Source organism: Manihot esculenta, chromosome 9 (assembly GCF_001659605.2).
Source record: "Manihot esculenta cultivar AM560-2 chromosome 9, M.esculenta_v8, whole genome shotgun sequence".
Taxonomy (NCBI): Eukaryota; Viridiplantae; Streptophyta; class Magnoliopsida; order Malpighiales; family Euphorbiaceae; genus Manihot; species Manihot esculenta.
Genome location: NC_035169.2, coordinates 2,919,951 through 2,944,434, shown reverse-complemented (window position 1 = coordinate 2,944,434; position 24,484 = coordinate 2,919,951). Strand labels below are relative to the sequence as shown.

Genomic DNA, 24,484 nt, shown 5'->3' with positions numbered 1-24,484 from the left:
ATATTTAATATATAAAAAAATAGTTATGTAAACCTAATGTAAGAAAAATCTTATATATTTATATTTTAAGTTAATGTTAAGCTGGTTTAGATAAGAATTGCTATAATATAAAAGCATATTTTTATAATTTGAAATCAAATTTTTGAATAAGAGCCGTGAAAGTTAAAGAGAGAGTGCTTTATCTCTGCCTGTTTACTTCTGAGGGCAAACCTTGTTTCTCTACTAATGGTTAGTCCTGCAACCGTTCCCTGTTCCTTTTAAGGGATGGCTTCCTCGAGTCTTGGATATGGGTTTACTCTCCTTGTCTCTATGGCTGGGGTGAAAATATTGTGTTTTTCTATTTTTACTTTTGCAGTTGTAAATTTAGAGCTTCATGGTGAGAGTATTTTAAAGACCAGTCTTGGTTTAAGTCAATTCATAGATGTGATATCACTCTTCCGGCCACTGAAAGTGCGGTGGTTTGCTTGCTTTTTTTTTTAGGATGGGTTCAAATTTTCTAGAGAGGTGACATATCAAGAGATGCTATTAACGCCACTGATATGACTCGAGTCTTTGAATGGTTACAAGAGAGTGAGGCTGCTGTGAGCCCTGCTCTCTCCAACTTATTAAACCTCTAGCACTATAAAAAAAATAAATTTACAAACGGATAAAAAAAAATTAAAATTAAATGGATATAAATAGATTTATCTTTTTAACTATATATTCTTTATACTTAATTTAACGGTGCAGATATGAGAATTCTACTTGGATTATCTGAGTTTTGAAGAGTAAAAGGATCTGAATCATTTTGCAATTGGTTTCCTACCTCTCAATATGTACCCTGTCAGCCCCACCTTCCCTAACAAACCAATTCCCATGGATGCAGTCACAAAAACTTCAAGAATCATCAAGCAAAAAGAAAAATACCATGTACAAACAAGAGCCCAAAGAAAATTTTATTGAGTAGTATATTAGAAAGTGGTAAAAACATAAGATGTCTCATTATATACTGCTGAAAGGAGAAAAGAAACAACCAAAACAACTTTTCTTGCCTAACTTAACTAACATTTCAAACAGTACATCCAATCAACTTGGCACAAAATAAAGAATCTCGAAGGGAAGAATATATATACCTTCCACAAACATTTCTAAAATTCAAATTTTCATGTTAAAAAATTGATTTCATTGGAAAAGATTGTGAACTTCATATTATTAGATGCTAATGCAATGATTTCACTAATTTGACTTGAAGGAAAATAAAAGAAATTAAGGATCTATATATATATATATATATATATATATATATATATACCCAACTTGATGACTAGAAAAAAAAAAAAAAAAAAAAAAAAAAAAAAAAGGTGACAAAGAGGATGTTTGCCTTTCCCCAATTCCCATAACATTTTCGGTTGTGTATAATTTTAGTGACATTTCATCCAACCAACAGCTGTAGATGTGTAGTGATTCTCTTACCTTGTACTCTGGGACCGTATATCCTGCACCCTGCATTTATAGTGTAGTCTAATTGTTAAATCAATTCTCAATTAAAGCACACTGATTTATAATCATTATTTTCAAAATTATTAAAAATAGAATAATAATTAAGCAAAAAAGAATTGCTTAGACCTTTTTTATTGTTAGAAAGGTGAAGTTGTAATCATATCCTTGCAAGTACCTACAAGAGAAATGATAGCATTTTAAAAGGTCATTGAGCACAAAAATAAAAATAGATAAAGATTCTTAAGCATTGTAGTATGGAACCAATTAGTTTTAGTTCTCAACTCAATTTTAGGACTGAGCTCTCCAGTTGAGGCTGTAGTAGCAGCCAATAAAAAATTGTAAGGAGATGGTGGGTTTACCAGCAACTTGATCATTAGAAATCCATGACCTCCATTCATCAACAATCTTATCTCAAAGAGATCAAGTCCATGTCTGAATTCAAGCGAAAGGCACACACATGTCATGGTTTCCACCACAGGTCATTTGCCGTGTTAGAAATTTTTATTTTGTGGAAGAGAATCACAGCTGATTGAAATTAAAAATGATATTTGAAGAAGTTAGTTAAATTACATATCTATTATATTTGAAAAAGGTAATTACCAAGTTGCGCTCCAAGACAACTTGAATGGTCAAGATATAACAACTTTAGTTTGCTGATCCCTCATTGCGCACCTTTAAAAGCCTCAGAATGAGATCATTATTCCGCGATAAATGTACTACCAATGCTGTGTTAGCATCATCAGCAGAGAACCCCTTATCAACCATTTCGTTGATTAGTTCTGATGCTTTTGGTAAATCCTCATGCTTGAGAAACCCTTGAATGATGATATTATAACAACAATTATTCGGTAAACATCCTCCCTTTTCCATGTCTCTAAATACCTTATACGCTTCGTCCATTAGTCCTTGTTGGCAGAGTCCTTTCATAATTGCATTATATACATAAACATCAGGTTGTAAACCAATTTCAAAAAGACTAGAAAAAAGTTCCTTGGCATCATTAATCTTCCCAACTTTGCACATACCATTGATCAGAATGCAATAGGTCACAAGATCAGGCTTCAACCGACTTTCCTCCATTTCTTTCAATAGGGTGAGTGCTTCATCCAGATTCCCCTGACTACACAAGCCATTAATCATAATTGAGAAGGTTACTATATTTGGCTGTTGACCATGAGAGCACATATTCCTAAAGAGCTCTTTTGCATTTTGGGGCCTTCCTGCTTGAAACATACCCTTTATAAGAGTATGATAAGTAACAGCATCAGGAACTAAACCTTTATGAGACATTTCAACAAAAATATCCTTTGCATCATCTATCATTTTGCACTTACAATATCCATTGATCAAAATGCTGTAGCTAAAAATGTCAGCTATTTCATTGGTCACCATCAGATCAAATAGCTTTCTAGCCTTATCAATTTGCTTGCAAAGACAATAACCATCCATCAATGAATTATAATTGACAGTATTAGGCTCCACACCTCTTTGAATCATTATTTTGATTATAATCTGTGCATTTGAAACCAGTCCTTTCTTACAAAGAGTGTCGATCAATATATTGAAGGTAAAAACATTAGGGGATATGTTCCTCCCCACCATTTCTTTCAACAAGGCAAAAGCTTCCTTGAATTGGTCTGAAATGCAAAGACCATCAATTAAGGAAGTGTAGGTGACCACATTAGGCTCTACACCTCTTTGAATCATTATATTGAATGTATTTTGAGCCTCTGAAACCATTCCATCCTTACAAAGAGCGTCAATCAATACATTGAAGGTATAAACATCAGGTGATATGTTCTGCTCCACCATTTCATTCATCAAGGCCAAAGCTTGGTTCTTTTGGCCTAATTTGCAAACACCGTAAATTAAACCAGTGTAAGTGATGACATCAGGTGAAATGCCCTTATTCCTCATTTGAGAGAAGAGCTCTAAAGCCTCACCAACTAGCTCATCTTTGCAAAGGGCGTCAATGATTGCATTGTATGTCACAACATTTGGCTCACAACCTCTATCAGCCATTCCCTTTAGTAGCCCAAAAGCCACATTTGTATTCCCAAATTTACACATTCCGTTTACTATCACAGTGAAAGTACGAACATCAGGTTGATAACCACGTGCAACCATATCATCGAAAAATTCCACTGCTTTATCGATTTTACCCTCCATACAAAGCCCATTAATTAAGGTATTAAATGTCACAGTGGTAGGCTCCAATCCGAATTTGAGCATCTTACCAAAAACAGAGAAGCCAAAATCCACAAGGTGTAAGTGGCAGAAGCAATTAATTAAGATGCTAAGAGAATAAACATCGTGAGAGATTCCTACCAATTCAATTGTTTTGGACATGGAAAGGACAGTGTGATATTGTTTCATTTTCACAAGGGCAGATAAGAATCTATTAAAATGAACCCTAGAAGGCAGAGGATTCATATGAATTACATGATTAAAGGAAGCAATGGCATCATCAAGGTGGGTAAAAGAAGCAGATTTGAAGTTATTTGTGAAGAAGCGTGCATCTTCAAGTGTGGAAGTAGAAGAATGGCAATAATTGGTAAATAAGAATAGGAATGGAGATTGAATGGTACCAATTGCCCCTTGTAGCTGAAGATGGAAGCTCCTGCTCTTCCTCCTCCAAGGCATCTTCATCATCATCGATCTCTCGTCAGTTGTTTTTAGGGAAGGATCGAAGATTGGGAATGAGGAAAGGAAAAAGAGAATCCGGAAAGGAAGGCTCTCTGCCTGCTGGTAAAGTGGTAAGGATAACAAAAGGAAATTGGGAATTGTTTATATGCGCCACATTTTGTAATTTTTTTTATTAATTTTTCATATAAAAATATTATTTAATAACAAATTAAATTTATCATTTTATAATAATAATTTTATAAATATAAATTCAAAATTTTAGATAAATTAAATCTCTATATTATTACTCAAAAGTCAAATAAATCATAATCTAACTTAATATTATTTTTTAATAATAAAAATTTTTATATGATAAAACTTTATTTTTATAATTTTAAAAATTATTTATTATATTTATATATTTTTAAAATTTTTTATGATAATTAAAATATTAAATTTTAATATTTTAAATTATAAAAATAATATTTTATTATTAAAAAATAATATTAAGTTAGAATCTATTTAGTCTTTAATAAAATTACATAGTTTAATTAGCTTAAAATTTTAAAAATTTTAAATTAAATTTATTTGATTCTTAATAAAAATATAGAGACTTAATTAAATTTATTTTCATAAAAATAATATTTTATTATAACCGTACCTTATATTTAATTAAATTTATTTGAAAATTAATTAATTTTGTTAACTTTATATTTTTAAATAAAATATTATAAATATAATTGTAGTATATTGATTTTTTATTTTATTAAATAATATTTTTTATTTAATAAATAATTATCAATGTATATTTTTAAAAATATTATTATAGTCTAATTGTATATAATATAGATGAGGAAAAAATAAATAGTTTATTGTTTAATTTTACTCTAATATAATTAGAAATTTAAAATGAGTAACGTTATATAATTTTTTATTATTAATTACTTTATTTTAATATAATAAAAATTAATTTCTTTTTACAAAGCTTAACTCTCATAAGAATTAGAGGTGAGTAGTATTGAGTTCAAATCGAAAAAATTGATTGAATTGAATTAATTTAAAATTTTAATTTAATTTTTTATTCATTTTGATTTGGTTTAATTTTTAATTTTAAAAATTTCGATTATTTTGATTTGGTTTGATTTTGATAAAAAAATTAAAAAATCTAAACTGAATAGATAAACTGAATCGATTTAATGATAATAATATATTATTTTCAATAATATAGAGAGATTAAATTATATTGAGGTTAAAATATTTAAATTAAATTTTAAAATATTAAAGATAAAGCTAAAAAAGAAAAAATTTATTAAAAATTTAAATCGATCTAATCGAATCGAATTAAATCGGTTCGATTCAATTCGGTTTCTGATCAAAATCAGTTCGTTCTGATTTTTATAAATACTAAAATTTTTATTTTTATTTTATACGATTTAATTTGATTTTAAACTGAATCGACCGAATGCTCACCCTAATAAAAATAGTTTGATATATTTTTATTTTGACATTTTATTTGAATAATATTATAATTTTAATTAATATCAGTAAAAAATTAATATATAAAATTATTTTAAAATAATAAAATTTTTAAATGTTAAACTCACTAAATATATTTTGCATTTTAAATTTGTATTTGTTATTTTAATTAATTATTAATAATATTAACTTAAATTTATAATAATTAAATTATTTCTATACATTTAATATACAGTATATTGTATTATAAATTATAAAAAATCAGGTACTAATATTAAAGGGAGGAGAGATCTTCTCTTTTAATAGGGAAAAAGAACTTTCATCTTTTATAATTTACTGATATAAGATTAAAATTAAATAGATATAAATGAATTTATTAACGGATAGTAAAATTAAATAGGGGAGAGCAGATTTCGGTCTAAACTGAAAAATCGAACCGAACCGGTTGATTTCGGTTTTTCAGTTCGGTTATTATATTTAAAATTATTCGGTTTTCAGTTCGGTTCGGTTTAAACATGTTAAATAACCGATCAAACCAAAAAACCGATTTAGTAGCTAGACCCAAGCCCAAACCCGAGCCCAAGCCCTCCCTTTGGCCTCTCATATTCAACCCAGCACCCCAACCCCTCCTTCCCTTTCGGGCCTAAGCCCAACCCAACAGATTTCGGTTTGAACCGAACCGAACTGAACCAATTTTTATCGGTTCGATTCGGTTAGATTATATCTTCATAATCGATTTTTTCGGTTTTTAAAATTTTAACATGTCGATTTTTGGTTTTATCGGTTCGGTTCGGTTCGGAACCGAACCGACCAATTGCACAGCCCTAAAATTAAATGACATGAATGGATCGATAACTATAATTATCTTTTTAATTATATACTCCTTATACTTATTTCATATCAGTCAAACAATCATATGCATTCCAATAATAGATATCATTCCAAAGTGTTATAACAGAAAAAATCATCTTGCATGAATAACCGTTTCAACCAAAGGAGAAATACAACATCATAAATGTTTCTTCAATTTTAGCTTCAAAAGTCTTAAGAGTTTCAAAGACATCTTATTGTAAAGATAAGAATCAACAACTTCTTAATTTGTATTAATAATGCAGTGATTTTTCCACTGGCAATCTAATAAAAATCCGTTGGTAAATGAATTAAAATTAACAATGAATTACTAACATATTACGATCCGTTGTTAAAAAGTTCGGTGTTAAATTTTTACTAATGGTTTTCAAGTTCGTTAGTAAACTAGTGAATTTATTAACGGAGTTTCCGCTATTACTACTAACAGATTTTAAATTATTAACAAATTTTAAATCCGTTAGTATAAGAGAAAAATAATTTATTAACAGACGTGAAATCCATTAGTAAATTATCAACGAATTGCAATTTATTAGTAAATCTATTGAGAGTTTAAATAATTTTTATTAATATAATAAGATTTAAAATTATATTATTATTGTTACCAAGTTTTTAATTTATATCCAAAAAAGTGAAAATTAAAAAAAAAAAGTAAATGGTATAAAATGAGAGAAAATAATAAAAAAGAAAGAAAAAAGAGAAAAATAAAGAAAATAATAGAAAAATAAAAATTATGAAAAAGAAGAATGAATGAGAGTTGAGTAAAAAATTATTAGAGAAATGAAAAAAGTGAACAAATGATTAGATAAGAAAATAAATAAAGAGAAAATAATAGAAAAAATGTAAATCGAAAGAAAATGATAGAAGAAAATGATAGAAGAAAATAATATTAAAAAAATTAATATAAATGAAAAGTATAGAGAAAACAAAGAAGATAAAAGGAAATGAAAGAAAAAGATGGAAAAGAAAAGGGAGAAAATAAAAGGAAAATTATGAAGAATGAAAAAAATAATAGAAGAGAAAAAGAGAATGATAGACAATAGGATAAGAGAGAGAAAAATAATAGAAAAAATAAAAAAGTCTTATGAGATAAAAAAATTGAAATGAAAGAAAGTAATAGAAAAAAGAAAAGAAAATGAGAGAAAGGGAAAAAAATGAAAGAAAGGCATATGATAAAATGAATGAATAATAAATACAGAGGAGTTGGTATTACATTTATAAACACGAATTACTAATGATTTTACAATTTGATATTAAATTCTTTTTTATAAAAAAAAACAATATTTTTCTCTCCAAAAATTACCAATGGATTTAAAATCTGTTAGTAAATCAGTTTGTAACTGAAAAATATGAGTTGTAAAAAAAAATGCAGAAATTTTATATAGGATTTTATTTTAAATTTATCAAAGGATTTACTAGCGGATAACATCTGTTGATAAATTTAATACTTATTAATTTGATGATAAAATTTAGTAATGAATTTTTAAATCTGTCACTTAGAGCGTAAACGAAGAGTAGAGCTGAGTTTTGAAGAGTTCAAATTTAGTTTATTAAAATTTTTTTAAATTCAAGCCGAACTCGAGTTTTACTCATTTCGAACTCGAACTGAATTTAGACGAGTTAAGTATTAATAATCTCAACTTTGGTATTATGATTCGCTAGTGTCTCGGACAGTTTCATTTCATCTCATACGGGTAGCTCTTTCCTCGCAAGCCCATTAGCTCTAACCCAGGGCGGCTCTGATTCAATTGAAACAGTCCGACCCAAATTGACCCAAATAACTTATGGATCCATTTTCTACCTGACCTGGTTAATTCAAAGTTATTTAGTAGTTTTGTACTATCTATTATATACAATTTTGATTTTCCGTACTTCGCCGATATGGGACGTCCCACATCAAGCAAGTAGCTGACTTTCATATATATAAATTAGCTCGTAAACTTATAAAGATGAGCTCTTAACGTTTCAAATATATGCAAGTTTTAATAGTACAATTAAACAATATAGAATTAAACTTTATAAAATTTAGATTTGGCGCATGAAATTATATGCATGATTTAAATTTATTTCTCTTATGATATATTAATCTTAATCTGCTTAATGAGACTATTCAGAGTCTGCTCATAAATTCGAATGCGAGCCGAACTCACGAGTCTTAACGAGATGAATATTATGGAGTTTAAATGTGCCTCATTTACTAAACAAGCCTAAAAATTAAGTCCGAGTTTGGATCGTTTAAAAATCGAGTCGAGCTCGGTCAAATTTTTATCGAGTCGAATATCGAATAACTCACAAACGGTTTATATCATTTACACCCCTAAATTTACTAACAAATTAAAATTGTTACTAATTTACTTATAGATTTTAAATCTGTTAGTCAATTCCAACACCAATTATTTTATAAATTTATAAATTTTCAATAAATTTTTAAATTTGTTAGTAATACCAATAGATTACCAACAGATTTCAAATGTTGGTGAATTTTTATACAACTTTTTATATTAAAAATTATTTTTAGGATTTTCAAATTTTTTAATAAATTTGTTAAAATTACTAATAGATTAAAGTATATTGTAGTAAAATCTAATGATAAAAGTATCATAACTATAGCTTTTCCTTTTAGTATGTTGCCCACTATCTTGGTTGAACCATTAAAACGATGTATTGCATGATACTGAGATTTTATTAGTAAAATCTATTGATAAAAGTATCAGAATTATTTCCTTTCAGCATGTTGCCCACTATCTCGCTTATATTGAGATTTTGTAGCATAGAAAAATATATCAAATTTCTAACAAGAAACTTCATTTTATATTTAGTTTTGTATGAGTAGCTCTAAAACTGACATTTTGATAAAAGAGACTGATCTCTGAACAAATCATCTCTTGAAACTGAGCTTTCTCTCACTCTCCTATCAATCTAATCAGAAATTGAGTATAAAAACATCCGGTAGTAGTCTGATTAACATTGATTTATCTCTCTTTAAAGCCAGATATATTATTATATTGCCGCTTTGAGTTTGCCTTCCAAAAAATATAAATATTCCTTTGATTTCAAAATCTCCAATAAACCACTCTATTTCTCTACGACCAAATTTAACACTTTCACAAACTAAATAATATTTTACCATTATTTTTTCATCTTTTTATTAATTTTTTATATATTATTATTATTATTGCTTCAGCTCCTATTATCTTAATATCACATTATTATATGAATATATTTAATCAAAGTTATCAAAAAAATTATAATAAAATAAAATTAAGAAAATATATCATTTTAGTTGATTTTTTTATTGTAATTGAAATATTCAAATTTTTATTATATTTGCTAATATATGTTATTTAATAAAATTATCATTAACATATATTTTTTTAAAAAAAATTATTATAATCCAATTATATATATCCATGTGTGTATTTTTTTATATCAATCATAAATGTATTAATTATTTTATAATTTTTTAATTATATGAGTAAATTACGTATTAGTAATATAATATATATTTATATATTAATTTTATATAATTTTAATTAAAAATTATATAATTAATAACTACATAAAATAATAAAATTATCTCATCGAGCGTTGTGTATATATATATATATATTATATTACTACTGTTATTATTTAAATATTTGTATTATTATTTTAATATTAATTATTTACTATTTTAAAATATACGTAAAAGCTATTATGATTTTATTTGTAAAAATTAAAATTTAAATTGAAATAAAACTAAAATAAAATAAAAAAATTTAAAATCAAATTGAAGCAGTACTGGAATTACTTATAATCGTATCAGAATTATACCAAAATTTAATTTCAAATGCATTAAAGTATTAGAAATTTAATTTGGTTCTAATTCTTAATAAGAACTATAGTTTTTCTTTATATTAAAGTATTAAAAATTTAATTTAATTCTGGTTCTTAACAAGAATTATATTTTTTTCTTTTTTAACATATTGCCTACTTTCTCGTCTGAATTAATTATGTAGTATATTTCTTAACAATGTATTGTATGATATTGAGATTTTATAGCATAGACAAATATATCTAATTACGTACTAATCTTAATATAATTAAATTATTAAAACATATAATAGTTTTAATAAAATATTTAATCTATTAAAATTTTAATATTATATTTGTTAATAGAACATAAATTAAATTAAAATAATAAATTAATCGAACAAATCAAATTGAAATATTTTAAATAATGTATATTTGTATAATTTTTTAATCCATTATAATAGACGTGAACATGTGGATTTTATATGTAAATTAAAATATTATATTATAAATTAATTAAATAAATTATATTAATAAAAATAAATTATAAATTTTACAATGTAATTATTAGTATTTATAAATAATAAGGCACCAGAGGAAATCATGTTAACTGATCAAATTATGGAAAAAGAGATTTGTAAAATAAGTTACTGACCGTTTACTGACCATGACCATTAAATTACTAACTGTAAATTACTAACTGTAAGAAATTTTGTAGGTATTTTTTTTATAAAGAATTATGGTGTTAAAATAAATTGAATCAAATTTTGTTTTAAGAAGCATATTATGTAGAGAATAATGTCTTTTTATTGAATATCTAACTAATTTAAGACTTGATAACTACTGCAGGTGGTGAGTAAATAACAGCTCAAAGAAAATTTTATGAAGTATATTGCAAGATTATACTTGTGTTATATATAGAGCTATCCTGCCTTTTATGAACTTGTTCTTAAATAGATTTGGACAAAAAGTCCTGTTAAATAGCTGAAGCTAAACTAGCATTCCAATCGCTAGTAGGACCAATTGCAGTTGCTTGTCCATCAACACACTCACTGGCTGCATATAGACTTATAGACTTTATTGAGTGTTGGTAACAGATCCAAAATCAAGATTTGATTTCTTATATGGTCAAACAACTCATTAAAAATTGCCATCAGTTTATTCTCACTCTCTCTCTCTCTCTCAAGCTATACTTCAGAAGCACCACATTCACAAATAGTTAGATGATGCTTTAAAGCACCAAGTTTATCCCATAGTGATTCTCTTACCTTGTATTCTGGGACTGTATATAAAGCACACTGGTTTATAATCATTAGTTTCATTATTATTAAAAATTATAATAACTAAGCAAAAATGAATTGCTTATTCCTTTCTGGTTAGAAAGGTGAAGTTGTAGTCATATCCTTGCAAGTACCTAAAAGAGAAATGATAGCATTTTGAAAGGTCATTGAGCACAAAAATAAAAATAGATAAAAGATTCTTAGGCATTGTAGTATGGAACCAATTAGTTTTAGTTCTCAACTCAATTTTAGGACTGAGCTCTCGAGTAAAGGCTGTAGTAGCAGCCAAAAAAAAAATTGTAATGGAGATGGTGGGTTTACCACGCAGCAACTTGATGATTAGAAATCCATGACCTCCATTCATCAACAATCTTATATCAAAGAGATCTAGTCCATGTCTGAATTCAAGCGAAAGGCACACACATATCATGGTTTCCATCACAGGTAATTTGCAGTGTTAGAAATTTTCGTTTTGTGGAAGAGAATCACAGCTGATTGAAATTTAAAATGATATTTGAAGAAGTTAGTTAAATTACATATCTATTATATTTGAAAAAGGTAATTACCAAGTTGCACTCCAAGATACACTTGAATGGTCAAGATCTAACAACTTTAGTTTGCTGATCCCTCATTGCGCACCTTTAAAAGCCTCAATGAGATCATCATTGCACAATAAACGTACTACTAATTCGGTGGTAGTAGCATCGGCAGAGAATCCCTTGTCAACCATTTCATTGATTAGTTCTGATGCTTTTGGTAAATCCTCATGCTTGAGAAACCCTTGAATGATGATATTATAACACCAATTATTCGGTAAACATCCTCCCTTTTCCATGTCTCTAAAAATCTTATATGCTTCATCTATTAATCCCTCTCGGCAGAGTCCTTTCATAATTGCACAATATATATGAACATTAGGTTGTAAACCATTTTCAAAAAGACTAGAAAACAGTTCCTTGGCATCATTAATCTTGCCAGCTTTGCACATACCATTGATCAGAATGCAATAGGTCACAAGATCAGGCTTCAACTGACTTTTCTCCATTTCTTTCAATAGTGTAAGTGCCTCATCGAGATTCCCCTGTCTACAAAAGCCATCAATCATAATTGAGAAGGTTACCATATTTGGCTGTTGACCATGAGAGCACATATTCTTAAAGAGCTCCTGTGCAGTTTGGGGCCTCCCTGCTTGAAACATACCCTCTATAAGAGTAGAATAAGTAACAACATTAGGAACTAAACCTTTATGAGACATTTCATCAAAAAGTTCCTTTGCATCATCTATCATTTTGCACTTACAATATCCATTGATCAAAATGGTGTAGCTAAAAATGCCAGCTATTTCATTGGTCACCATCAGATCAAATACCTTTCTAGCCTTATCAATTTGCTTGCACAGACAATATCCATCCATCAATGAACTATAAGTGACAACGGTAGGTTCCACACCTCTTTGAATCATTATTTTGATTATATTCTCTGCATTTGAAACCAGTCCTTTCTTACAAAGAGTGTCGATCAATATATTGAAGGTAAAAACATCAGGGGATATGTTCCTCCCCACCATTTCTTTCAACAAGGCCAAAGCTTCCTTGAATTGGTCGGAAATGCAAAGACCATCAATTAAGGAATTGTAGGTGACCACATCAGGCTCTACACCTCTTTGAATCATTACATTGAATGTATTTTGAGCCTCTGAAACCATTCCATCCTTACAAAGAGCATCAATCAATACATTGAAGGTATAAACATTTGGTAATATGTTCTGCTCCACCATTTCATTCATCAAGGCCAAAGCTTGGTTCTTTTGGCCTAATTTGCAAACACCATGAATTAAACTAGTGTAAGTGATGACATTAGATGAAATACCCTTATTCCTCATTTGAGAGAAGAGCTCTAAAGCCTCACCAACTAGCTCATCTTTGCAAAGGGCGTCAATGATTGCACTGTATGTCACAACATTTGGCTCACAACCTCTATCAGCCATTCCCTTTAGTAGCCTAATGGCCACACTTGTTTTCCCAAATTTACACATTCCGTTTATTATCACACTGTAAGTATAAACATTAGGTTGATAACCACGTGCAACCATATCATCGAAAAATTCCACTGCTTTGTCGATTTTACTCTCTATACAAAGCCCATTAATTAAGGTCGTAAATGTCACAATGTCAGGCTCCAATCCGAATTTGAGCATCTTACCAAAAACAGAGAAGCCAAAATCCACAAGGTGTAAGTGGCAGAAGCAATTAATTAAGATGCTAAGAGAACAAACATCGTGAGAGATTCCTAGCAATTCAATTGTTTTGGACATGGAAAGGACACTGTGATATTGTTTCATTTTCACAAGGGCAGATAAGAATCTATTAAAATGAACCCTAGAAGGCAGAGGATGCTTATGAATTACATGATTAAAGGAAGCAATGGCATCATCAAGGCGGGTAAAAGAAGCAGATTTGAAGTTATTTGTCAAGAAGCGTGCATCTTCAAGTGTGGAAGTAGAAGAATGGCAATAATTGGTAAATAAGAATAGGAATGGAGATTGAATGGTACCAATTGCCCCTTGTAGCTGAAGATGGAAGCTCCTGCTCTTCCTCCTCCAAGCCATCTTCATCATCATCGATCTCTAGTCAGTTGTTTTTAGGGATGGATCGGAGATTGGGAATGAGGAAAGGAAATAGAGAATCGGAAAAGGAAGGCTCTCTGCCAGCTGGTAGAGGAATGCATTACTAGTACCTTATAATAGTGTAGAGCGGGGATGGGTTATGGTTTCTGGGAAGTCGATAGAGAAGGATGAATGGATAAGTGGTTAAACTGCATAAACAGTACATAGGATGTTTTGGACCTAGCTTTCTTTTAATTTTTTAAAATTAAAATTAAAGTTAAAATTTCTTTTAAATTAAAAAACGATTAATAATTTCACTGAAAAAAATTAATATTTCACAAGAAAATTTAACTAATTAAAAAAAAATCGATTAAAATATGTTGAAATAAATACATAATTGATTAAAATTTGTAAAAATCTTAACCTTATTATGTTTCAGAAATCTTAATCTTAATGATTGAAATGGAAGTTATAATGGCTGTGCATGCGATAAAACTTCAGAATTTATGGGTGATGGAAGGTAATTGAGGTTTCTCCAGTTTTTCATTATTTATTTTTTATGTGTTTTTAATTAAAAATTAATTTATAAATAAATTTAATTACAATTGAAAAGATTGAGATAAAATTTTAATAGTAAGTTTAAGTTTATAAATATTAAAGGTTAAATTAGAGGGTGAATTTATAAAATTTAAAATTTAACCATTAATTTAAATGAATATAAATAAAATAAAAATAAAAATTAAATTTTATTAACCGACGTCGACGAATTCATTAATTTAAAAAAATATTCACTCAATTGTATTTAGTTATAGTATTTAAATAAGTAAATTTCATCAATTATTTTTTAAAATTAAATTAATTCACATAATGTTTAAATTAATTTCTAATTAATTAATAATTGTATTAAGCGTATAGATTTAATTAATTAACAATTTTAAGAAAATGAATCTAAATTTGATCAATGATAGCAAGCGAAATATTTCAACTAAATCAATTAGTTTTTTAACATAAAAGAATATACTAATTACTACTTGTATTAACACAATTAAATAATTTCGTATTTACTTGGGTTAATTAATAATATATTTTCTTCTGATTTAATAGACCTCTTAAATTTTTAAAGGAGGTGGTATTACTCGAAAATAGAAATTAATTGAAAAAAGAAATTGAGATGAATAGAAATTAAAAATAAAATCTCACAACTTAATTAAATCTGAACTTGATTAACTGAATGAAGGAGTTTAGCCTTTAAGGACTATAACAAAATTGCAAAAAATAAAAGAAGGGGGAAGGAGCGCTTAGCTGAAGAGAAACTAAAAAGAGGGTGTGGAGAAGGAGAATATATGAGAGATCTACTTCTAAACCAGCCTTTATATAGGATTTTCCTAAATAAAAAGATAATTATTCACCATTTAAAAGAAAAAGTAAAATAAAACTATTACTCTTATGATAATTTTTATCTTAATTTTGATCTGATTATATTTGCATCTGAAAACAGTTTTGAACTCTCTACAATTGGCAAACCAGAAATATTGCAATCTATCCACCAAAATTAGGTCATAATTTTGGGTAAAGTTGTACCTTGTAATCAGAAAAAGTTTTAAAACAGTATTTTTTAATTCATTTTCTTATTTTCGGCTCAAAACCAATCCAAAATCAAAATTAAGTAAAAATCAATTGCTTATATCAAAATCATAACAAAATGGAATTTAATATGAAAAAAATGGTGAATTTTACAACTTATCAAGTATTAAATTGAAATTAAAAAAATAAATAAATTCAATTAAAATATAAATTAACATAAAGATTAAATATAGAATTGATATATTATTTTTTTTTACATATTTAGCATTAGACATATATGTATTCGAGTGATATATTTATAAAATTAAATAAACACAATTTAATTTATAAATGGATATATAATATGTTTGTAAAATTAAATAGATGTAAATGGATTTGTAAACAAGTATAAAATCTATTTGTAAAATTCAATGAATACAAACAGACGTTACATCCGTTAATTAAAACTGATTTCCTTTTACTTAATTTAAAAAAAATATGCAGATAGGGTTTTGATCTAAATATACCTTAACTTCATTTGAATTAGATGACAAGGAGGATAAAAGAATAGTTTAAATAAAAAAAAAGAATAAAATCGTTATCGGAGAAATTGATTTAAAAAGAAAACTTAAAGAAGAAAATAACACAATTAAAATGATGAAATAAATAATCAAATTAAAATTCAGCTGAAAATAATCAAAATTAAAAGGTTTGCAGTTCATCATTGATTAAAAAGATAGTTATTGGTTATAGTGTTTAGACAAACGAATCTCATTAATTCTTTCTAAATTAATCCACATAACGCTTAAATTAATTTTTAGTTAATTAATAACTCCATTAAACGTGTAGATTTAATTAATTAACTGCTGTAAGAAGAGAATAACTCAAACTTGATCAATAATAGCAAGCAAATTATTTAAACCAAATTAATTAATTACTTAACATAAAGAATATGTTAATTGCTACTTGTATTAACCCAATTAAATTTACTTGGATTAAATAACAATACGATGTCTTCCTAGGAGATTCAATAGTCTTTTTGAATTCTAAAAGAATAATCATGGGGTGGTATTCCTCAAAAATAGAAATTAATTAAAAATAAAAATAAAATAAACAAATATTAAGAACATAATCTCATAATTTTAAATGAATTTCAATTTGATTAACTTTTAACTGAATAAGAGAGTTTAGCCTATAAAGGTTATAATAAAATTGTAAAAAATTGAAAGAAGAAGAAGAATAATAAGAATTTGGCTAAGAAGGAACCGAAAAAGAGAGGAGATGATGAGAAGAGATGGTAAATTCTACTTCTAGAGCAACCTTTATACAAGTTTTTTCTAAATAAAAAATAATTATTCATAATTTAACAGAAAAAGTAAAATAAATTTACTACTCTTATGATGACTTTTATCATAATCTTGATATGATTTTATTTGCATATATTTAAATCAATTTTGAATTCTGTACAGCTGGTAAAACAGTAATCATGGAATCTGTTTGTTGGCTTGGGTTACAGCCTTGAGCAGGCTGTACCTTGCAATCATAAAAAAACCTCTAAAAACAGTCTTTTTTTTAGTTATTTTCTTCATTTTTAGCTCAAAATCCGTCCAAAATCAAATTTCAAATAAAAATTAAATTTTTACATTAAAATCATAGCAAAATTATGAAATTTAATATAAAGAAAATAATAAGTTTTGCAACTCATCACAAATTGATTTATAAATAGATGTGTAATTTATTTGTAAAAATTTTATAAACCGACACTGATGGATGTGTAAATAGATGTACACTCCGTTTTAAAAATAAATAAATACAAATTAATTTTTAAATAGATATATAATTTGTTTGTAAGTTAAATAGACACTAAGATATTCGTTAAGGAACCTATAATCCATTTGTAAAATTAAATGAATACAAATTGCTTCATAAAAAAATGTTTGATCCGTTTATAAAATTAAAGGAAACAAACTGATTTTCAAACGGATATATAACCTATTTATAAAATTAAATTGATACAAACTGATTCACAAATAAACATGTAATCCGTTAATAAAATTAAATGAACACAGTGATTTGCAAATGAACGCATAATCTGTTTGTAAAATTAAATAAATACAAACTAATTCGCAAATGACTATATAATCCGTTTATAAAATTAAATGAATACAAATAAATATAGAATGTATTTATAAAATTAAATGGATATAAAATGATCACAAAGGAATGTATAATTTGTAAAATTAAATGGATACAAATTGATTGGCAAATGGATTTTAATCCGTTTGTAAAATTAAATAGATACAAACTAATTCGTAAAAGGATAAGTAATCCGCTAGTAAAATTAAATGGACATGTTTGGAATTGTAAACGGATATAGAATCTGTTTGTAAAATTAAATGGAAGCAGAATGGTTCGGACAATGATAAATAATCCAAATATTTACGTTTATATTTATATTTAAAATTTTAAATTTTGAATAATAAAATCAAATTTTTTTGATAAAACATTTATAACTAGAGTACTAAACTGAATATGGAGAAGTGTATATTTTTATGGGCATGTACTACACCATAGCTTTTCCTTTTAGCATTTCGCTACCTACTCCGCTTGAATCGTTAAAGTAGCATGTTCCTTGATGATGTATTATATGATACTGGGATTTTATAGCATAGAGAAAATATTTGTGATTATTAACAAGAAACTTTCTTTTATATTTAATTATATTTGTGATTATTAACAAGAAGTTTTCTTTTATATTTAATTTTGTACGTGAAAAGCAATGGCAAAACCCTATAACTAGTTGCCTACGTGATCTCTAAATAAACCACTTCTTGAAGCCAAACTGTCTCTCCTTTACAATCTAATCAGAAGTAGAACATAAAAACCTTTAGTAAGACTCATATATAGTCTAATTGACGTTGAGATATCTCCTTTTCAAAGCCAGATTAATCACCATATTGCCGCTTTGAGTTTGCCCTCCAAAATATAAGTGTTCCTCTAATTCCAAAGCTCCATCCTATTTTTGTGCAACCAAATTTAATACTTTCAAAGAAATTGATGTTTTCTCTCATTGCTCTGTCGCACTCTCTTTGGACAGATAATGATGTAGGGAAATGCTATTCTCTCTCCAAGTGCCATAAGTATTTTGGGTATTAGAGTTTTTCATTATATTAGCTTTCAGGTAATTTGTAATGCTAAATATTCAATTAACATATTAACCGCATGGACCATTTAATCTATTTATTAAACCATTAAAAACTCATTGTGGATTTTGTGAAATAACATTTATAAATGAATTTATACCTATTCGTAAATTCTATTTGCATTTTAATAAATTTTCGTAGTAGACGATATGGAAAATTAAATTCTTACATGTTCCATCTATGAATCCTATTTTATCTTTTGCGGTCAAAGCAATTATCATAGATCTATTCCAAGAGAGGTAATTGAATTCAATCAAAGGAGTACTTACTAGAATCTGGCTTAGGGAATCAGAATTCAGCAGGTCAATCTCAAATTTTAGATGTAATTAGATCTGTATTAGATGATTCAACAACTTGGGCTAGTCATCTTTGTAGGATCAGTATGAAAAATGATGAAAAATGAAAAAGATCAAGGAAATTGCAGAGAAATTTAGGAAGAAGAAAGAAGAAAAATAACTGTGTCTATCTTAGATTTAGATGTAATTAGATCTATATTAGATGATTCAACAACTTCAGCAGTAGGATTAGTAGTCATCTTCGTAGGATCAGTATGAAAAATGATAAAAAATGAAGAAGATCAAGGAAATTGCAAAGAAATTTAGGAAGAAGGAAGAAGAAAAATAACCGTGTCTATCTTAGATTTAGATGTAATTAGATCTGTATTAGATGATTCAACAACTTCAGCAGTAGGATTAGTAATCATCTTCATAGGATCAGTATGAAAAATGAAAAAGATCCAAAGAAATTGTAGAGAAATTTAGGAAGAAAAAAGAAGAAAAATAATTGTCAATAAAGAAAGTTCTCGATCAGGAGCCTTGATTGCTTTGATACCATATTAAGAGAAAATTTATATATTCAATTCATGAATGGAAAAATTTATAAGTGAGGTATTTATACAAGTAAAGAATTGAGTTGTCAGCCCATCATCTAACATTGGTGGAAAAATTAATTTAGCTTCTTACTAAAAGCTAACTTCACAGCTAACAAACTTATAACAGAAATCTAACAAACTAATGCTATTAATGGAAGCTATTAATAGAAGCAATTAAAACTATATTACTGAAACTTGATTAAACTTCTACTTGTATCCAATTCTTAGTAAATAGCTAAAAACACATATAAAATGCAGATTGCAGAGAAGAAACAATTTTTAGTAAATTAAAAAGAAACAACTAATTTGAAAAGACAAAATGCTAAGTAATTTTGGTGAGATTCTAAAGGGATGAACCTTGAAAGAAGGATAATAAAGCTTGCGATTCCGGAGTTTCTTGAGTTGGTGGGTCTTGAGGAATTAATCAATTTTCAAGGAAATAAAACTCCTAGCAGCTCTTACAGGTAAAATTGAGGAGGTCATAAGAATTGGTTCAAACTATGTAACATCCAAACACAAGCATCTCAACTGAATCAATCAATGGAACATCTAAACAACCTAGAGGAATAGAAATTTCATCAAAGATCAAACCCCAATAAACCAAAATGGATCTATGAAAAATCTGGAACAGGGGTGGAGGTTGCAACCAATGCAAATCTTAGGTGAGGAGCATCTGTGATTGTGTCTTCGGGTCAATAAGAATGGGCGCCTTGGCCATGAATTCCTCGCTTGTCGAATCGATTGGCTCCATAGCAGCTCTAAGATGGTCGATGGTGTCACTGAGGTTCCCTTGGTGGTCCGACACGTGGCGTACTTCGGGTGAGTCAGGTCCGGTTGGAAAAGATATGGCTAGCGGCGTGACAGGTCCAGTTTGCATTTTAATAAATTGTCGTGGTGAACGATGAAAAAGTGAACAATTAAAATTTAAACTGAAATAAAACTAAAATTAAAGTGAAACAAAAAAAGAACTGAATTCAAATTGAGGTTGTACTCAAATTGAGTACTGTACTGAAATTTAGTTTCAAATATAGTTCTAAACATTAAAATATTAGAAATTTGGTTTAGTCCTCACGTTGCCCACTATCTTGCTTGAACCATTAAAGTAGTATATTCCTTAATAATGTATTGTATGATACTGAAATTTTATGGCATAGAAAAAATATCTATGAGTAGTTCTAAAATGTTTTAGACATTTTGATAAAATCGACTGCAAAATTTTGTAACTGATTATTTTCATAATTTCTGAACAAACTATCTCCTGAAATCCAACTATCTCTCCTTCTCCAACTATCTCTCCTTCTTCTATTAATCTAATCAGATAATCAGAAATGGGACATAAGAACCTCTAGTAGAATTTATAGTGGCTTTGAGTTTGCCTTCCAAAAAATATAAATGCTCTGATTCCAAAAACTCAAGTAAACCACTCTATTTTTCTACAACCATATTTCACACTTTCACAAATTAAATAATATTTTATTGTTATTTTTATTTTATCTCTTTATTAATTTTTTATATAATATATTATTATTATTGCAAATAGGCAATTAAATTTGGGCTCCTATTATCTTAATATCACATTATTATATGAATATATTTAATCAAAGTTATCTAAACAAATTATAATAAATAAAATTAAGAAAATATATCATTTTAGTTAATTTTTTTATTACAATTGAAATATTCAACTTTTTATTTGCTAATATCTGTTATTTAATAAAATTATCATTAACATATATTTTTTAAAAAAAATTATTATAGTCCAATTATATATAAATTATAATTAAACAAAACTTTATCCTAATACAATATGAATTTCAAAATTAATAATAATAATAATAATAATATATTTTTATTTTATTTAAAATTAGTAATTTTCAGTAATAAATTATACTTAGTAATTTATAATTTGAAAAATACGAATAAATTTTAAATAATTTTATATTTTTATTCTACGTAAAATTATATATATTCAATAATAAATTATATTTAAACATTTATAATTTGAAAGGTATAACTAATTTTTTAACAAGTATAATATTTATTATTAATTATTTTATTTATAATTTGATTTTAATATAATAAAAAAATATTATTCACAAAACTGTACTCTTACTAAAAAAATTCAAAACTTTTTATTTTGATATGTTAGTTTAATAGTATTAGAATTTTAATTATTAATGATAGTCTTAATATAAGTAAATTATTAAAACATATAATAGTTGTAATAAAATATTCAATCTATTAAAATTTTAATATTATTTTTGTTAATAGAACATAAATTAAATTAAAATAGTAAATTAATCAAACGAATCAAATTAAAATATTTTAAATAATGTATATTTGTATAGTTTTTTAATCCATTAAAATAGACGTGAACATGTGGATTTTATATGTAAATTAGAATATTATATTATAAATTAATTAAATAAATTATATTAATAAAAATAAATTATAAATTTTACAATGTAATTATTAGTATTTATAAATAATAACGAGGTCTGAAAGTTAAAAAAAAAAGAGTAAATATTTATTTTTTAATTAAATTTATATGGAAATGGATATTTTTAAAAAATTTGTTTACAAAATTTATTTTATTTTTTTCTTTTTAAAAAATATTTAACATCAACACATCTAGGTTAGCTGCTAAATTTAATAGTCTGCCTGCTAAAGGAGAATTTGAGAGCAACATTACCAACCGATCGTCTATCATTCCAAGATTTTATTTTCATCTCATTCCCCACACCAATCTGATATGATTAAAAGGAGAGAAGAAAGATCTAAATTTAATTTTGTAAAGTAAACAACAACTGATATAGATTCTTGAATTCTGAATCTTTTTTGCAATCGGTTTCCTACCTCTCAATATGTAACCTGTCAAACCCACCTTCTCTAACAAACCATTTCCCATGGATGCAGAATCACAAAAACTTCAACAAAGATGCATCAAGCAAAAAGAAAAAGTATATTACAAGGTTTAGAAAGTGGTAAAAACATAAAATGTCTCATTATATACTGCTGAAAGGAGAAAAGAAACAACAAAAACAACTTTTCTTGCCTAACTTAACTAACATCTCAAACAGTAACAAACAATGTGTTTCACATTCATAACACCACACAAATGTATCGCAAAATGCACCATATAAATAACTCAAATGGTGGTCCAACACTAAAATATATCCGTTATATTGACAAAGAGGACGTTTGCTTTTCCCTCAATTCCCATAAAATTTTCTGTTTATAATTTTAGTGACATTTCATACAACCAACAGCTGTAGAAGTCTAGTGATTTTCCTACCTTGTATTCTGGGACTGTATATCCTGCGCCCTGCATTTATAGTGTAGTATAATTGTTAAATCAATTCTCAATTAAAGCACACTGGTTTATAATCATTAGTTTCATTATTATTAAAAATTATAATAACTAAGCAAAAATGAATTGCTTATACCTTTCTGCTCCACCATTTCATTCATCAAGGCCAAAGCTTGGTTCTTTTGGCCTAATTTGCAAACACCATGAATTAAACCAGTGTAAGTGATGACATCAGGTGAAATGCCCTTATTCCTCATTTGAGAGAAGAGCTCTAAAGCCTCACCAACTAGCTCATCCTTGCAAAGGGCGTCAATGATTGCTCCGTATGTCACAACATTTGGCTCACAACCTCTATCAGCCATTCCCTTTAGTAGCCCAATAGCCACATTTGTTTTCCCAAACTTACACATTCCCTTTATTATCGTACTGTAAGTATAAACATCAGGTTGATAACCACGTGCAACCATATCATCGAAAACTTCCACTGCTTTATCGATTTTACTCTCCATACAAAGCCCATTAATTAAGCTATTAAATGTCACAGTGGTAGGCTCCAATCCGAATTTGAGCATCTTACCAAAAACAGAGAAGCCAAAATCCACAAGGTGTAAATGGCAGAAGCAATTAATTAAGATGCTAAGAGAATAAACATCGTGAGAGATTCCTAGCAATTCAATTGTTTTGGACATGGAAAGGACACTGTGATATTGTTTCATTTTCACAAGGGCAGATAAGAATCTATTAAAATGAACCCTAGAAGGCAGAGGATTCATATGAATTACATGATTAAAGGAAGCAATGGCATCGTGAAGGCGGGTAAAAGAAGCAGATTTGAAGTTATTTGTGAAGAAGCGTGCATCTTCAAGTGTGGAAGTAGAAGAATGGGAATAATTGGTAAATAAGAATAGGAATGGAGATTGAATGGTACCAATTGCCCCTTGTAGCTGAAGATGGAAGCTCCTGCTCTTTCTCCTCCAAGGCATCTTCATCATCATCGATCTCTGCCAGGGAATGAGGAAAGGAAATAGAGAATCGGAAAGGGAAGGCTCTCTGCCAGCTGGTAAAGTGGTAAGGATAACAAAAGGAAATTGGGAATTGTTTATATGCGCCACATTTTGTAATTTTTTTTTTATTAATTTTTCATATAAAAATATTATTTAATAACAAATTAAATTTATCATTTTATAATAATAATTTTTTAAATATAAATCCAATTAAGTCTCCACTTTTATTTAAGAGTCAAATAATTTTAATTTAAAATTTTGAATAAATTAAATCTCTATACTATTATATAATAGTCAAATAAGTCATAATTTAATATAATATTATATAATATTATTTTATAATAATAAAAATTCTTATATAATAAAACTTTATTTTTATAGTTTTAAAAATTATTTATTATATTTTATA

The 24,484-nt window shown here is 27.3% G+C and overlaps 2 protein-coding genes across 2 annotated transcripts; both read right to left on the bottom strand.

Annotated features, from left to right (window-relative positions):
* Window positions 1–1,630: 1,630 nt before the first annotated feature.
* LOC110622804 (putative pentatricopeptide repeat-containing protein At1g12700, mitochondrial) lies at window positions 1,631–14,227 on the bottom strand. The gene is made up of 2 exons (XM_043959757.1): window positions 12,318–14,227; window positions 1,631–1,889 (listed from the first exon to the last, which is right to left on the bottom strand). The coding sequence occupies exons 1-2, from the start codon at window positions 14,137–14,139 to the stop codon at window positions 1,768–1,770; spliced, it is 1,944 nt and encodes a 647-aa protein (XP_043815692.1). The 5' UTR covers window positions 14,140–14,227; the 3' UTR covers window positions 1,631–1,767.
* An 8,788-nt stretch (window positions 14,228–23,015) lies between these two features.
* LOC122724562 (putative pentatricopeptide repeat-containing protein At1g12700, mitochondrial) lies at window positions 23,016–23,787 on the bottom strand. Its single transcript, XM_043959851.1, has 2 exons — window positions 23,208–23,787; window positions 23,016–23,086 (listed from the first exon to the last, which is right to left on the bottom strand). Exons 1-2 carry the CDS (start codon window positions 23,785–23,787, stop codon window positions 23,016–23,018), a joined length of 651 nt encoding a protein of 216 aa, XP_043815786.1.
* Window positions 23,788–24,484: the final 697 nt, after the last annotated feature.